Source organism: Macadamia integrifolia, chromosome 4 (genome assembly GCF_013358625.1).
Source record: "Macadamia integrifolia cultivar HAES 741 chromosome 4, SCU_Mint_v3, whole genome shotgun sequence".
Taxonomy (NCBI): Eukaryota; Viridiplantae; Streptophyta; class Magnoliopsida; order Proteales; family Proteaceae; genus Macadamia; species Macadamia integrifolia.
Window position 1 is genome coordinate 21,012,316 of NC_056560.1, and position 18,051 is coordinate 21,030,366.

Below are 18,051 nucleotides of genomic sequence, written 5' to 3' on the forward strand. Positions count from 1 at the left end.
TCATTCCTTGCAATATTAACCAATATCTTGCAATCTTGATTAAATCAGAAAGAAATCTCTACATAGCATCTTCAAGATCTTGTGAGGTGGCAATGAGAGAATAATCTTCAGGATTTTGTAGGAGAGAGGATGTGGTACCAATGAGTGGGTCCCACCTTTGGACTGGTTCTTGATTCACTTTAAGTACTTTCTCTTGTAGACTTGGAAACTAAAAAAAAACAAGAAAAATAAAAGTAGTACTATCCAAAGTGGGGCAAAATGTACACTTATATCCCTAAGATTTCACACACTATTGTGCTCATCAATCATCTATAGACTTAGGACATTAGAGGAGACGCCGATGTACAGTGTGACATATCACTTCATTGTGGCTTGATGTCTCTTGTGTGGATGCATATTTCTATTTACTTATGTTTAGTTTGTTTTATTTTGTTGTATTTTAATTTATTTAGTGTCAAAACTATTGATGTACTAATGTTATGAGGCAGTTATTGTTGGAGAAGAAGTTATTAAGTAGTTATTGTTGGAAATATGGTTCTTAGGGAGTTATTTCTCTCTCTATCTCTCTCTTTTTTTTTTTTTTTGGGGGGGGGGTGTTTTAAAATGTTGTATTTTGAAATGGCACTATGGAAGAGAAGGAAGATGATGTTGAAACTTGGAGATTTCTCCTGCTGTGCAGTATGAGTGATTCCAGCAAATCTTGGAGTGAATCCAAGATGGTGTGAAGCCAAGCCCCTTCTCTCTTCCCTAACTCTTCCTTCTTATGCTACCACCCTCTTCTTTTCCCCTATTCCTTTTCTACCAGTTTCAGTTTTTCCCCTTTTGTCTTAAATTCTCAAACACAATGGGGCTTCATCAATTAACAGAAAAGTGGCAGCGGGACAACAAAGTAAGACTTGAATTAGATTTCCCAAACCTGTCCACCTTACAAAATTTTTGAACCTTTATGGTATGATCTTGTTCCATTCAGTTCCCAAGATATTGTTGCATTGGTTGTTCCTCTCCACAATTATTTTCTTTTCATATAAAGTCATTTTACTTTATTCTTCTCCTTATTAGTGCTAAATCCCCTTCCTTTCCTTATTTGTCCTGATGCGGTCTCAGTTTTCCTTTAAATATAGAAGTTGAAGAAGACCTCGACATTTATTTCACTACTGACTGTTAAAGGGATGATGTTGTTTAGAGTATAAGTGTATAACTAATATATGTAAAATTTAAAACCTCTTTTAAACTAAATAAAACTTGCAATATATATATATATATATCTATATATGTTCAATCGGAGAACAATTATATACCTTAGTCCACACAACATCTTCATGAATGCCTTTCCAAATAATGGTTCAGTCAACCTGAAAACAATCTCGATCAGACATGAGCTCTGGTGTATTAAAGAATATGACAAGTCATATTAAGGCAAGGTTCTTCGTCAGGCCATTGAAAGTAGATCACTGGAGTATAGTAAGCTTTTATGATGTTCTAATAAAACTATTTACCTGGACAGTCTCTCTGTTTACTAGATCTTCTGAATTCTCTTCCTCTCTCCAAACCTGACCCTCTTCTAAAAATACATAAAATAGGAACCCTACAAAAGCTTGACATTCTAAATCATATGGGAGAACCTTTTGTGATTGTTAATTTAGCTCTTTTCATCCCTGAAAATTAAGTGTTTCACTTAATTTATAGCTTGGTTGAAGGTGTTAATCAGTTTCACTGCATGTATTTGGATTGTCCTAGAACCAGATTATTCGATGGTTTTATGGTATGACTTCCCTAGTGAAAAAGCTTTATTACTGGAGGAAGCCCTTTAGGTTACACTGGTTTAGGGCTTCACCCAAACTATAGAGAGTCTTAGTCACTCTTTAAATGATTAAACTGCTTCTTTCTGTATCAGGTTTTGTTCAGGCTATTATATTGCCATTATTAGATCCTGGTATGATAGAGGAATCAAAATATATAAATTTTGTTTGTGAATTTTAGGTTTCCTGTTGGAGCTCATGTAGTAGGAGCCTTCATAATGCCCTGTGGTAGCTGTTCCTATTGTGTGAAGGTGACATCACTGATAACTTCCCTTGCTTAATTTTCCATGTTGTTTATCCTTCATTGTTTACTTACACTTCTTATATGATATACTCATCAAATCATCTCCAAATTCACTTCGAGGCCAAATTTGATATCATTGATATTGGAATGACAACAGGGTCAAGAAGATTTATGCGAAGCTTTCTTTGCCTACAATCGCGCAAAAGGAGTACTCTATGATGGCGAAACCCGGTTATTCCTCCGCAACAATGGTATGCATTCATTTTCTGACAAATATTTTTTCCCAACTCCCCAGTTTCACAAATTCTCAAGCTGATAAACCTTCAGATTCAGGCATGACACTATTTCTTGTCTTACCACATCTTATTAACCTATATGTGATAAATAGTCCATAAGGTCATGTAAATAATAAGTAAGAGGCACAGAAAGAGAAGTAAACAAGAGATAGCTGTAACTTGAGAGTCAGAACCGTGTGGTTGGGACTTCCCCTTTCATTCAATATATAGACTAGTAATTACAAAGTCGTAACAGAAATAGGAAACTAGAAGGATAACCAAAAAGGAAACTAACTCTAACTTAGCTAACAATTACCCTAAACTCGATAGGAAACTAATAAAGCTATGCTAATAGCAAATATAATCCCATGTTATGGAGGTTTATAGTCACCCATACTTCTAGTTGACAGCAGCAGGAATAAGAGAATGAAAATGATAACAAAAGTAAACAACTACTTGCTTGTAAAACAAAGAATAGGAAAAGAAGAATGTGACCTTTGGCTTTTGATGAAAGAGGTAGGGGAATGGCTATCTCAGTTTTCTCACCCTCAACTATCCCAGTTGATGAACACAAGTACACAACCTATCTCCGGAACATCTTTGCAAACAACAAAAGAACATTTCATTCAATCAAATATGTGTCCAATGCTGTAGGTTGTAGCCCCTTCAAATTTATATAAAAGACTCAAAACATACTAATACGCTACGAAGGACATGGCTATCCCAATCCTTAACTAATTGGGAAGCCTAAACTGACTAGGAAACTGGAATAACAAAGAAAATAGACTCAAAAACATAATAGGACTCTTATTAGGACTCCTAAAAGATAACTTAAGACTCCAACATAGAGTCAGACTAAAACAAAACAAACAAATCATATCAAGACTAGATCTCTAACTAAACTAATGAAGTAAATCTCATTTTTCTACTTCGACCCCAGCTCCCAGTCCCTCATTCTCTTTTCTTCTTATTATGTTCTTTCCCATTCTTAACTTGTTATTGGTAATGAGTCTAATGACTCTATGCTGTTAAGTTGGTTGCCAACTAGTCCAGCATTCTTTATACTTTCCCATGTCATAATTTTCATTCACATCTTTTAGAAGTTCTTTTCACTTGATTCAATTACCCTTGAAAAGACATTGAATAGTAACATTGACTTCAGTAATTTCCCACGAAATCCCCTTTATAGACCATTTTCAAGGTTCATACTTACTACCATTCTGTGTAATCTCTTTGCAAATAACAAATTCTAATTATGAACATTAGTGACTTATACATCAATAATTATGAATGTTCTTGAATTATACATTAACATAATTAGTTTCAAACTATATTGCCAACACAAAAAAGAAAATGATATTAAAGTTGGCCAGAAACCATGTGGATGTGTCTTTTTCGTATGAGAGCAATAAATAAGAATTCAGTACTAGAAGAGATGGGAGAAGAAGTAATGAGTAAAAAAATATGCTACTGAAGATGAGAAGAGGCACCTAGATCTTCTTGGGGATTCTCATGGCTTTCATTTGATCACTTTAACTCAGTCTCATTTATTTCCAAGAAAGTACCTAGATCAGTCTGTATGCTAAGGCATTTGCCTCTCTCTATTGTAATCCTAAAACTAGACAACCCAATGTGAAAAACCATGCAATTTTGGATGCTTAAGACTCTGAGAATCCTTGATCTTGTTCCACAAAATCTGTGTGATTTTAGATTCATTATTAAACACTGTTTACTTCAACTTGGATGGTGTTTGAACTGTAAGGGCCGGGGGATCACAAGTGAGAGACGGTGAGAGACCATAGAAGAAGCTGTGCTTTTTTCTGGCTACCTGAAAGGCTGAAACCATCCCTCATAATGAACTGATAGTGGAACAACTATGAGCTTTGGAAATGGAGCCTGTATTGTAATTTGAAATCTCAATCAACCTTATGACCTAATGTATTGAATTGACTCATTCCTGGAAAATCCTGGAATTCTTCTTCTTCAATATATGTGCTCCAAAACGTTGCTCACTTGCATGGGAAGTGCCTCTCTTCCAAACAATTGAAGGTGCCAATGCTTTCCCAATGCATAACCAGCTATATGCCTGAAAGCCCATAGTGAGGTGACAAATCTCCAATACAAAGCCACAATTGGTTAGTTGAAAATTAGATATTGTGGGATGGGGATGGGGATGGGGTTCGAGGTGTGGCCATGTGGGTGTCAAGTTCAATGTTATTTTTTATTATCAGTGGGTCAATAACGGTGTTGAAGGAATCTTTCCCACTATATCGATTACATACCTGTGATTAAAAATTGTATAATCAAAAGCTAGTGTCCATTTTTATATCTGTGAAACCCATAGAAGACAGTAACCATCTCATAACCACTTATTAAAGCATCGAAGTTTGTTAAAATCCTTAGAGATAACAATTGAAGTGTTAAAATAATAAAGTACCTTTCAAAATTTCTTGTTCATATGCTTTCTTATCTTATTTTAGTCATAATAGCAATGGTTAATGACAAAATATCCCAAAAGTATCATTGTAGAGATAATACTTCAAGTTTTTCATTCATTTATGTACTTTAGCAACCAAAATACTGTATCGAAGGTGTATGATACTGGATTTTGTCTTTGATCATAGACATTCAAAGTAAATTGTAGTTTTTTTGGATAGCGTCAGTATTTGTGAAGGTCAGATATCTTTCCAAAACTTTTAGTTTGAGCAGAAAATAGAGATTGTGAAGTGGACATTATCAAGAACGTACCAGTTCACAGAAAAGGTTGCATAAAATAAACATGTTATTCATGCTCTTAGCCGTTGGTATACCACACACAATAGTCAGTTCTTGGTTTTGTCCCCCCCCCCTTTCTCTCTCTCTCTCTCCATATGTATCCCTGCCTGCTCTTGCTTGCTGTCACACTATATATCTGCTTGCCTGCCTTTGTAGCTATCCCTTGATTGTCTTCTTTTCTGTTGACTATTGTTATATTTGTAACTGTAGACAAGAATAATAATACATTGTCCTTCCATTTTTATGCTCAGGGTCTTCAAACAATGAATTTGGCGTTTAACTAAATTTTTTTTTTTTTGGGGTCATATTTTGCAGGAAAACCAGTGTACATGTATAGTATGGGAGGACTTGCAGAATACTGTGTTGTTCCAGCGCATGCATTAACAGTTCTTCCAAACTCATTGCCATATTCAGAGTCGGCTATTTTGGGTTGTGCAGTTTTCACTGCCTATGGGGCTATGAGACATGCGGCTGAGTTGCATGCAGGGGACTCAATTGCTGTGATTGGCGTTGGAGGTGTTGGTTCAAGGTGGGGAGCTAAGTTAGTGTTATTATCTAAAAATGTATGCACTTGTCTTGTAGTTATGGTTCTGGATATTCATTTCAATCATTGTGGTCCATGACATTCTTGCTGCATTTCTTGAATTTATGGGACTTCTTAATGTTGATCGTAAAATGCCTTGGATCAGAAGTGGCTAATGTTTTCCCTGGTCCTAGCAATTAGCCTTCACGCCTTCATGGTATATTTGGCTAGTGCAGTTGTCTCCTAGTTGAAATTCTGTTTTGTTAGCACTCTAGGTAGTCTAAAGAGTTGGCATTTTTTGGGAAAATCATTGTTTGTTGACTAGGGAATTGCAGATGATTGGATACTTCTAATACTTGTCCGAAAAGAAAACAGCACAGTTCTTGTAAAATTAGGATCTCTTGCGATAAATATCTATAAACAAATAATCTCGTAAGCAATAGTTGTCAAGGCGTCACCTCCAAGGCATAGTTTATGCGGTTCTTGAACCAGACATATTGTTCTAGGTGTCCAGACAGAAAATAGGGAGAGCAGAAAAGAAAAAAAAGGAGGAAAAGGGGGAAACAGAAAGGAATAGGTGGAAAATGGGGAGAAAAGTGAAGAAGATGAAGGAAAATAGGGAACAAGAAGAAGGGAAGTCAGAAGCAGAATCACTACCGCCCGTTGCCGCCACCACCACCACCACCACCACAACTGCAGCAGCAGCAGAGGTGTTTTACACAAGCCTCTTTATGACATGACTTGACCACCTAGGGACCAAGGCAACAAGGCGCCTGGTCAGTGCCTAGGCTCTTCTTACTGCTGCGACAACTTTATAGACATAGCTAATAATACTTTAAGGAACCAATTTGGTTTTGCCCTTTAAAACGTATTCTTATGAGGTGACAGTTTTCTTACATGTTCCATGTCAAAATCCTTTCCAAAACGGCCCTAAAATTCTCATTTAGTAATCAGATGTGGCCCAAATTTTTTAGACAGGTAGGCCACTTGCTCCTCCGCTCACATGTCAAGTCAGTCGAAAGTCAAAACAGAGTTTGGCAAGTGGCAAATAGAGATTTAAAAAATCTGGGACTATGGGAGAGTGCATAGTAGTTGTCGGAATACTGTAGATTTGCATGGACAATCATGGAGGGTATTATATTGAATTTCAGTATGAAATTTGACATATGACTAATCCAAAACATATCCTCTCTATCCAATGGTCAGAATTGTCACATCATCTGTCAATGTGGCTCAAAATGGTAAATGGGGCTGTGCAAAACAGTTTTCCCCCTTGTAGATATTGCTCTCTTATAATTGAAATTTTTTTCCACCATGATTATTTGTAACAGGGGCTTATTGTATTTTATAATATGGCAAACAAGCTATCTTACCACTATTCTTTTTCTTTTTGCTAGGTGCGGACTCTAATCTAAGACTGGATGTATATGCAAAGTGGAAGCTTTTTTTATTATTATTTCTTTTCTTTGTTTAAGAGAGATGTTAAATTGTCGTTAAAACCTCTAAATTACCTTATTGGAGGTCAACATATTCTTCAAGATCAAAAGGCAAAGAAATGACTCACACAAGTATCATAATCCTACAAAATATAAATCGAATAATTCAAATCTAAATGTTTTCAAGATGAAGACCATCAAATTAAGGTGAACTTGTAGGCAAACATATTGATGTAGGGGGTTCGTAGGTGACTAGGTTTCCTACAAGATTAGTTAACTAGGCAGGGTAAACTCAAGAGACTTGGGTTGGACAAGATAAGGGAAACTCAGCAAACAAGATTGACATGCAAAATAAAGTGAGACTAATGAGCAATGTAACAATGAGCAATAATAGTTTCAGAAGAATAACACATAAAACTCACTCAAGCGTCAAGGGAGAATATGGGGTAGGGAACATAGCAGCAATCAAAGTTAGGTTCTAACACTAGCCTATTAAGCACCCAAGATAGATAAAAATCCCATGTTATATGTTCCAAAACCAGTCATGCTTGTAATAAGAAAATCAGCAACTTCTAAAGTAAAACAGTGGGCAAATAAAGGTCAAACAATGGGCTAAAAGGGGGGGGGGTTTAACGGAAGTGGATGAAGCAATTAATAAGGAAGCAATGGGGGAATGGAAAGGTTCAGTTCATTACCTACCTGCTGCCCGAAATCTGAGGATTAAAGAAAGCAGTCCAGATTATTGAAGAAGTGTTCAGCAGCATCCCGATGGGGCCTTATGCAACTGAGATGATCTCCAACTGGTAGTATTCTACAGCTGCAGCAGTGATGACAATAACCGGGAACAGATATAGTGAAAGAGAAAAGAATGGGAGAGGGAGGGAGGCGAGAAAAGAGAGAACCGAAGGAGAGAAAGAGATCGAAGGGTGGGGGGAATAGTTAGAGGCGAGAGAGAGAGGAGTCGTGAGAGAGGGGCGACAGCTTCTTTGTGCTTTTCATTCAATAATTCAATAATTCAAAACGATGGCCACTGGCCTTACACTTAAATAGAATAAAACTTCCAAGAATAAAAAAAAAGATATTTAGAAACTCAATTGCTTGAAATAAAAAAACTACCTAATAGACCAATAGAAAGAAGTCCTAGTTTCCTAATTATGTAAATTAGTCAAATAACACTAGAATTAAAGCAAAGTACTAGAATCAAATAAGATTTGGTGGGGTCCACAAGGGGGGGTCGAACCCAACACTGGATGGCTGGTTCAACTCCTCTCTTTCCTTCTTTCTTCTTCTTTCTTCCTTCCTTCTTTCCTTCTTCTTTCTTGTTTCTTCTAATCCTCCAACCATAAAGATGGATCTGGTTGTGCCTTCTTCTTCTTTCGACTGTACACCTTGATGCCCCCATCACATATCCTTTGTACAGCACGAGTGTTCCCCCGAGAGAGCCTTCTAGTCTAATCCATCCAAAGCCCCAACATAAAGCTGGAGGTACCTTGCTCATAGAATTTACTCCCAAATCCCAGAAGCATGTGATGCCATGACATGAATTCTCTTAAGGCTGCTGTAATTGATTTGGAAACAGCTTCATGGCAATAGATTTGGGGCACTGAAGTGAAGCTTTTAATCAAATGTGTCTGGTTTAAAATGGAGAGAATATTTGGGACCTCGTGCAGTACAGCGAAGTTTTAAATTCAGGTTGAAGTGTTAGTTATTGGTGCAAATGGGGGTTTCAGGTACTGTAAATAAGGAAATTAGCTGTGGTCCTTTAGGCTATAGATCGAAGTGGAGAAGGAATTAGGTAGAGAGACTTCAAAACAACTGCTTATATTTACAATTTTGATATGCTTATGAAAATAAACATTTTTTTGTTAATAGGTTTTGTTTTATGTGTGGGAGCGTCTGTGTACTTCAGTTACTAGATTCCTACCCCCCCCCCTCCCCCAACCCCTTTTCTTTCTGTTTCATTTATTTCTTCACTGGATCATGGCGTTCAAGTGTAATTGAATGTCTTTTGGGAGCTAGAGGTGTTTACCATACTTTGGTCAAATTTCTCAATCATAATCAGGATATGACTCACCACCTATTTTTTTATCGGTTTCTCTTGTATATGATTATGACCAAGTCACATTTCCCAGTTGTTTGCAGATAGCAAGGGCATTTGGTGCTTCTGAGATAATTGCTGTTGATGTTCAAGATGAAAAACTTGATAATGCAAAGAAGCTAGGAGCAACTCACACTGTAAATGCAGCCAAGGAAGATGCTGTTGATAAGATAAAGGCACCTACTCTACCTAATACTTTAACCTTTCTGATTGGGTGCAAATTACCAATTATGTTCTTTATGTTGTTTCAGAATTCCAACAGTAAGAATATCTTGATATGATGATGTTTTGAATTGGTATATTAATACTTAATTTCATTACATCTTTAATCTTTCATGTTTATCAATAAGGTATAAATGGTCAAGTGGGATTGAGTAATTATCCTGCAAATGGTGTTGTATGATTTTGATGGTCTTTAAATGTCTTTCAGATAGAAGTATAATCTTGGACTATTCATACCTTTATGAATGACCTTGCATTTTTTTCTACACCTGGCTTCTATCTTTCATTCTTCCCTTTAATGAATCTTTTCTCATTCGTCAGAGACACTGGGGAGGTGTTTCTTAGCTGTTCATTGACATTAAACATCAAGTGAGATTATTACTGAGTCTCTTCTTTATAGATGAAATAATGGAGCAGTTGATGAACGACCTTTTGGCAACCATTACATGTTACTTGTCATCTTTTTTAAAAAAATATTGAATGAGCCGGGAAACTTTATTTGTAATTGTTAAAAAATACAATTCACTACAACCAGTATATGTTCTCATAAGATATAGAGAGCTTGCTGATCTACGACCACCGTTGCCTTCACTCTGTTAGGGGCGCAGCTAGAAACCCAATCTCCTCAAAAGTTTGAGTGAACACATCTGTGAATTCTTTCAGCAACAATGATTGGTCAAATAGTAGGGAATCCAATGGTTCGATCTTCTCATCAAATACACTCATTTTTATTTCCTTCCAAATTGATCAACATACTGCATAATATTTTATGACCAGGAGTGCCGAAGGGGATAATGATAGCAGTGGGCGAAAAGGTGCAAAATCTGTTATACATCAGAATTCATATAGAATGTGAACCCAAACATCATAATACCCTTAAAAGCACATATTTAGCAACCCCCCCTCCTCCCCCCCCCAAAAAAAAAAAAAAAAAAAAAAAAAAAAAAAAAAAATCCTACATGTGTATTTAGTGTGATGCTTGACATCTCCAAATGGTCTCATCATGTTGGTTGAACCTCCATAGCAGTCTCCCTCATAATTCATTATTTATATTCCATTCTCAAGCCAGGACACTTCATGTTTTGATTTCCAACCCATATCTTTTTTACCATGTGATAGTTCTTCCTCTCCATTGTTTCCAAATGGGGGTCTCCTCAAGAGAAATTTCCTGATGATGTTTGAAACTTGTCTTCATTCAACTATGCTGATAAAAACTGTCTGCAGATCCTTGACTATATGGAGTGATTTATCCGGTAATGCTGTGTATCATATTTCTTTAGTTCCTTTATTTACATTTCTTAATCTCCGTCCATTTGCCTTTGTATTAGAAAGCATATTGACACGTTCCTACCATGTTGTAGGTGTTTCACTGATCACATTATATTACTATAGGATATGCGAATGATTGATTGATTTCTTCTCTTTCTTCAAAATGCCCATGGTTAATGAACTTACTGTAGTAATTGTTTACTGTACTGATAGGAAATAACCGGAGGAAAGGGCGTGGATGTTGCTGTGGAGGCACTTGGGAGACCACAAACTTTTGTGCAGTGCTCACAAAGTGTACGAGATGGGGGAAAAGCTGTTATGATTGGACTTGCACCTGCCAATTCTATTGGAGAGGTGGATATAAACCGTCTTGTTCGCAGACAGGTGTGTGAGATTCTGTCAGAACTTATTAATGGCTTTTTCCTTTTATTTGTTGACATTGTTGAGGTCTCTACAGCATAGTCAGTCCTACCAAATAATGGCTTTTTTTCTTTACCGGTTCACGATAATGGCTTGTTCCGCAGCAGTAAAATACATATTGTTTGAATATATTTCTTTCTTTTAAAGGGGCATTTAGAGACACATGCATCTATCTGTGTGGTGGATTATTTTGGAGTCTGTACCAATTCTTTAAGTATGCTTTGGGTGTGGGGTCCCCACCAAGTACAACCTTAGGGATAATGTTGTTGGGGCTTGATAATTAATGTTCTGAGTAGTCTGGGAAAGTCCAAGTATTTCCTTGGTGATAGGGGTTATTTTTTGAAGGAAGGCGGGGTATTTTTTATTTTGGTGGGCCTGATTAGGTCAATTGAGATGGGAAGCAGCTTCTTTAGTGGTTTGTACTTTTTTTTTGTGATAGTAATTGGAATGATCCACATTGTGTGGTTGAACTAGTTGAGTGATTTGAGTCATGGATACCCTCCCACATTAAAGTTATTATTAAGATTCTTTTTCCCCTCCCAGCTTTATGGTTACTTCTTTTGAAATCACAGTGCTGTCCAAGATTCTTAATTCTATTCCTATGTCCATTATATTTCAGCTGCACTCCACGCATGATTTGACTTTGTTAGAAAGCTGCTAATATTGTCCAGTGGCCACAAGCTCTCCAGCACCTCCATGCAACCTCCAGGCCAGTAGGTAATGTAGCAGCTTCCCTATTGGCCACTAATATGACCAATGCTTCTCTTGGAGGAGCCTTTGGAACATGATCTAATTAAATGTGTTGTGTCCATCATTCCTAGAAGGTGAGAAGCATGGAAACACTGACAGTGGTCTGGACCAAACTTCGGAGAAGTTATTATTGGGAAAGATGTCAATCTGGTTAAAGTCGTTTGAGGTGGTATGGTCATGTTCAACGGAGGCCTAGAGAAGCATCGGTAAGGAGGAGTGATATGATTTAGATTGAAGGAGCTAAAAGAGCTAGAGGCATGTCTAAATGACCATAGTAGAAGTTGTGAGGAATGACATGCATAGTTTGGGTCTTGCATCAGGTATGACCTCGGATAGAGCCAATTGGAGAGCAAGGAACCGTGTAGCCGACCCATTTAGCTGCGCTTCTGCTGGGCTGTCCTCTTTCCTCTAACTTTCATGTTTTATTTTTCATCTTGCATTCTTCATCTCTCTTATGTCTTTTTCATTTTCGTTTCTCATCTCATTTCTTATCGCTCTTTTCTCATCGTTTCATCCCTCTTTTTTGTTTAGAGCTCGGTCTTTACCTACTTGCTTTTGTTTGGATCCATTTAGCTGACCCCATTAAGTTGGGATAAGGCTGAGTTGTTTTTATTGTTATGTTAGTTGGGTTAAAAACCTAATTCCGGTTTTCCTAGATCTGAAATAACCTAGAGGAGGGGTGAATAGGTTATACTAGTGGATTTTAAACATTTTCGATTAATGATCCCCAAATATGATTGTGAATTAAAAAAATGTGGAATAAGTAAAATGAACACAATCGCACAACACCAAGGTTTTTAGGGGTTTGACCAATCTGAGTCTAGTCAATTCCCTACAAGCCCCACTTGTATGGTATTTCACCAACTCTTCCCTTTCAGTATAGTAGATAGGGAGGAAACCCTTTATAGAATCTGTTTAGGATAAGAGAATCTGTACAATCCCTTTTTCAGGTAGAGAGGCACATTACAATCTCTTTTGAGGTAGAGAGGGACCTTACAACTCTTTTGAGGGTAAAAAAATCCTTACACAAGCCTAAATACAGTCTAGACTTAATGTAAAAAGAAATAGAGAAGTGGAATGATAAAGAGTTACCTCTTGTGTAGTGCAATAATGAATGCAAGAGTGAGAATGATTGCACCTTATAATAGTCTTCACTAGGCTTGATTAAATCAATGAGAAAGTGGAAGACTTTTAGAAGAATCTTGAGCTTCACTTGTAATGAAATAATTAACCATTAGCTCAAGAGATGATGTAGAGTGGTTTGATTTTCAAATGCTCTCAAAAGATTTCTCTAATGCTTGGTATTAATTGTTAATTAACTACCAGCATTAGTGGTATTTATAGGTGAAATTAGGGGACAAAATTAAGCAAGAAATCTCACTCAAACAGTCACTTTCTGGGTTTGCCGGTCGATTGCCATCATTAGCCTATCGACAGCCAACGAGTCGTTGGGAAAAAGTTAGACATTAGAGCTAGTTGTCAGCCATCCGGTCTGGCACCAGTCGACTGGACACATCCTCCGGATAGGTGCCTGGTCGACCGCCCGCTGGCTCGGCCAGAACCAATTTTGACAGGGTTCTGAAAATCTGACCTGTTGTCGGTATTTTGGCCGTAACTTTTTGATCTGACATCGGATTGACCTAATTCCAATTACGTTGGATTTGCAACTCAAATCTCTACAACTTTCATGATGGGACCACCTTCTGATACCTAATTTTAGGTTGCCCAAAATGCCCTTGATTCAGGTCAGTGTGGTTTTCTCAGAAATTCCTAAGTCATGTTATTCCTAACAAGTTACTAACCACTTAATGGCTCTTCACACTTGGTCAAGGTGCATTCTAAGGTCATTCTAATATGTATGAATGCAATGCATGATGTGTGGGTGCACATATACATTTAAGGTACAATTAAAACATAAATATGTAATCTATCCTAGAAGATCTTCATTAAACTTCTTCAGGTAGATCTTCCAATTCTTGACACTTCATCTTCAATCAATTCATTAGTAAGCTGATGTAGGGGATTTCCTAGAAGACTAGGGTCCCTACAAAAGTGACTCAATTAAGGTAAGACAAACTTTAGGGGGGGGGTCTTGGGATTAGGTTGGGGTTTAGGTATGCTCAACAAAACAAGATTCAACATGGAATAAATAAAGACAAATCAACATGTAGCCAGGAGCAATATCAATCTAAGCGGAAAAACACATAATAACTTACTAAAGTTTCAAGTGGGGATATGGGGAAGGGAACAAACGTCATGCTAATGTTAGGTTCAGCACAAATCAATCTAGACACCAAATAAGATATGCAAACAATCAATGTCCTCTAGCAGCCAACTAAAATATAAACTCAGCAAGGGTTTTAGAGATATAACAGTGAAGAAAAAAAAGACTTAAAACAGTAGGTAAATTAGGTATAAACGAGGGGGCAAGGGCTGGTTTCAATGCTAATGGGCTGCAACATATAACAGGGATTAATGGAGGTGGGGGGGTTTAGTTTGATTATTTACCTTGTTGCTGTCCTGGTCTGAGGAGAAAAGAAGAAGATGATGTCCTCCAAAACAGAAGTGCAGTCCACCTTATTTGATGAGGGAGAAGGTCTAGTTTGATGATGTAGTGCTCGGCAACGACCCAACTTGTTGATGAGGAACTCAGCAGCAACCCAGGTGGGGTCTTCTCGATGGAGGTGATCTCCAATTACTTTGAACAATGGCTGTAACAGGGCAGCAGCAACAGAGAAACAGAAAACAACAAAGAGAGAGATGAAAGTCGAGAAAGGGAGGGAGAAAGACGAGAAAGAGAGAGGGAGGCGAGACTGAGAAACGAGAGAGAGAGACGTTGGCCTTTTTTCTTTGTTCATTCAATAAATAAAATCTCCTATCGTGGCCAATGGCCTTACATAAATAATAGGATAATTACTAAAAAGGAAATGGCTAATCTAGGAACATAATCTCAGAAATAAAGAAGATTCCTAAAAAAAATAAATAGTAGTGTTATTTAGTTTCCTACTTAACTCAATGACCTAAATAAATAAGATACTGGGAAATAAACCTACTAAAACAACAAATCAAATGGGGCCCACAAAATCTTGGGCGATAGGAAAGAGAGGGAATCAACCAGCATTGGGTAAGGCTAGTCGATTCCTCCCTTCTTCCTTCTACTTCCTTCTATTCTTCCAGCCACAAAGATGGTTGTTTCTTCTTCTTCTTGCGTTTGTACACCTTGATGTCCCCATCAACTCTCCCCGGCTTGGAAGAATTCACCTCCGGTGAATTAGAGCTCATGTAATATTCAAGCAGGTCTGGGTTGAGTTGTTGGATTTCTTGCAATGTAATCCAGATGTTGTCAATTTCCGGACGTCCGCGCCACTTGACCAAGAACTCTATAGAACCTCTAGTGTGTGTGGACACAACCCTCTCATCAAGGATTTTCTCAACTTCTTTAGTTCTTCTCGTGACCTTAGGCACAGGTGGTAATGAGGTGGGGGGAAGTGGTTGGCTTGGCTCAGAAGTCTCATCAATGGTGAAGGGGAAGTCCTTAAGGTCATCAAGATAGAAAGGGGTAAAGGTAGAGGTACCATGGTATGGGACTAGGTCTTCAACATTGAAAATATTACTGATCTCCATGCTAGCTGGCAGATCAAGGACATATGCATTGGCACCTATCCTCTTGAGTACCTTGAACGGACCTGTGCTTCGAGCATGTAGCTTGCTCGCTTTTCCCCTAAAAAAACGTTGCGGCTTGATTCTTACCATCACCATATCGCCCTCTTGAAACTCTTGTAGCCTTCTGTGCACATCTGCCTTCGATTTGTATTGCTCATTGCTCAGTGCTATCTGTCTTCTTATACCTGCATGCAAATCATGTATATGTTGAGCAAAAGATTCGGCTAACTGGGAGGTCCTGGAACTAAACACTACTAGGATAAGGTCTATGGGTGCCCGGGGCTGGTATCCTGAATAGATCTCAAAGGGGGATAGATCAGTGGTACGGTTTTTAGAACTATTATATGCAAACTCAGCTTGGCTAAGGACTCGATCCCAACTGGTAAGGTGTTCTCCTATGAGGCAACGCAATAAATTCCATAAGCTCCTATTGACCATAGTTGTCATGGTGCCAAGGCGAACCAAGGCGTTGGAGGGCTGTCTAAGCGCTTAGGTGAGAAGGCGCCCTCCTTAAGGCGAATTAGGCGCAAAAAAAGACGTTACTATTTTTTTTAATATATCTATTATATCTAGTATAACTATATAACAATGATATACTTAATTTTAAATTGCTTGTAAAAAATCAAGCTTTTAAGTTATATCAAAATACAAAAAGCACGGCTTTAAGCAACATCAAGGGAAAAAAGTACACACTTTAAGCAACATCAAGAGACAAGAATCGACATTCAACATGAAATTCATATCAATGCAAATTGCAAAGTGATATATATTTTCTAACATGAGAAAACACAACAAAAAATGAACAAATTATTCATAAAAAAAAAAGCTATAAATAAAACAAAAGGCATAACAACATATAATTCCTAATGTAATATTATAAAGAATATAATATTTAACTATTTAAGTATGTAGTTAGATATACTTACCTCTGTGACGCCCAAAACGAGATCCACAAAGTCCATCATAGACTATGAGTTCATGAACCATGATATTTTAATGTTTAACCCCCTGTCAATCAATACGTATAAGTTAGTGACACATAAGCACTAAGCAACAAGAGAAACCTTGTTCCTTAATATATGAGTCATGACTCATGATAGGTGATAGGCCATGGGTTCCAATCCTACCCGGGGAGAATTAAAAACACCTAATGGAAATTGAGAAACATAAAAATAAACCAAAATGCTAAACTTTAGTAAGCTTTAAAGTATGAAATTATGAATTTTAAAACAACAAAATAAACCATCAAGCTAAACTTTGTTCTTGTTTAACCGTAATCAAGCTAACAAATCAACATCTACTTCTTCTCCCTCCTGTTGTTGCTGACTCATAGAATCAGGAGGCCCATCACCAAAGTCTTCTTCAATATCTTCATCATCACGCACAACATCATGGAACTCTTCTTCAACTTCATCATCTGACGATTCCTCAACAGTGGCCCTCCCCCTACCACGACGTGTGTAGCAAATATTGGCTGCACTTGTTGATCCTTAAGCCCTCCTAGGTAAATTACGACCCCCAACCGATGTAGATGCACCAACTGCTCTATCAACATCTCCCCATGTGAGGTCGTCTCCAGGATGGACTAAATCTCCATCTTCTTGCTCCCTTATTATCCATTCACTACTCCAATTCATTTCATCAAGAATTAATGGATCATAATTGCTGCCCTTTTCCCTTTTTTCTTGGAACCTTGAATGATGCCGACGATTATATTGGATATAGACTAGATCATTCAAGCGCTGATGTTCCAGTCTATTCCTCTTCTTGGTGTGAATCTGAATCCATAAATACCTCTTTATTTAAGTCAAGAAATAGATGTAAAAAGTATAATTATAAATTAATATTTAAAAAATACTTACAAAATCAAATGTGCTCCAATTGCGCTCACAACCGGAAGCGGAGCAACAAAGGCCTAATATGCGTATTGCATATTGTTGAAGTGTAGGGGCCGAAGATCCATGTGTTTCCCACTAAGAGACTATATATAAGGAAAAAATTAGATACACATATTGTTAAATACTTATTAAAATTAAAAAAAAAAATACTTAGCAGTTACTAGGATCCAATGCTCTTTCACCGGCTTTCTGTTGTTTAATGGCCAAAATTCTTGAAAAACTACCTTCACATTTTCTGTACATTTGAGACTCACGTATGATCTTGTCTTGCACAGCTAAGTCGGTAATGTAGACTAGGATAGGGAGTCTAACCAAGTCTCAACTGTAGGATCTTTCTATCAAAAGAACCACTAGAATAGAACAACAATACAAATAGATCAGAAATAATGAAGAAATCAGTTCTAGAAATTAGGCTGTCGATTCCAGAAGTGAAGGATTCTGTGACCAAAATATAATCAGATATGAAGAGACATAACAGGTACTGATATGGAGTAAGAACAGGTCATAAATCATGAATAAACACCATAGGAAACCAAGGAAATTAGAGTCAGTCTATCGATTTCAAATATGGGTAGAATAGGTCACTAGAAGACAAAATTTGGGAGATTTCTAATATCTCTTGAACACTTTGAAAGAAAAGGTTCCCCTTTGGGTCGAGTTCCCCCTTAGGTAGGGCCTA

At 37.5% G+C, this 18,051-nt stretch overlaps 1 protein-coding gene across 1 annotated transcript in view; it reads left to right on the top strand.

Annotated features, from left to right (window-relative positions):
* The window catches only part of LOC122076315, a 47,864-nt gene that overhangs the window by 19,070 nt on the left and 10,743 nt on the right, over positions 1-18,051 (top strand). The window contains exons 7-11 of the mRNA XM_042641630.1: positions 1,981-2,050; positions 2,201-2,294; positions 5,409-5,622; positions 9,185-9,326; positions 10,855-11,025. Coding sequence (XP_042497564.1) covers positions 1,981-2,050; positions 2,201-2,294; positions 5,409-5,622; positions 9,185-9,326; positions 10,855-11,025 — 691 coding nt within the window. The remainder of the gene's footprint in view (positions 1-1,980; positions 2,051-2,200; positions 2,295-5,408; positions 5,623-9,184; positions 9,327-10,854; positions 11,026-18,051) is intronic.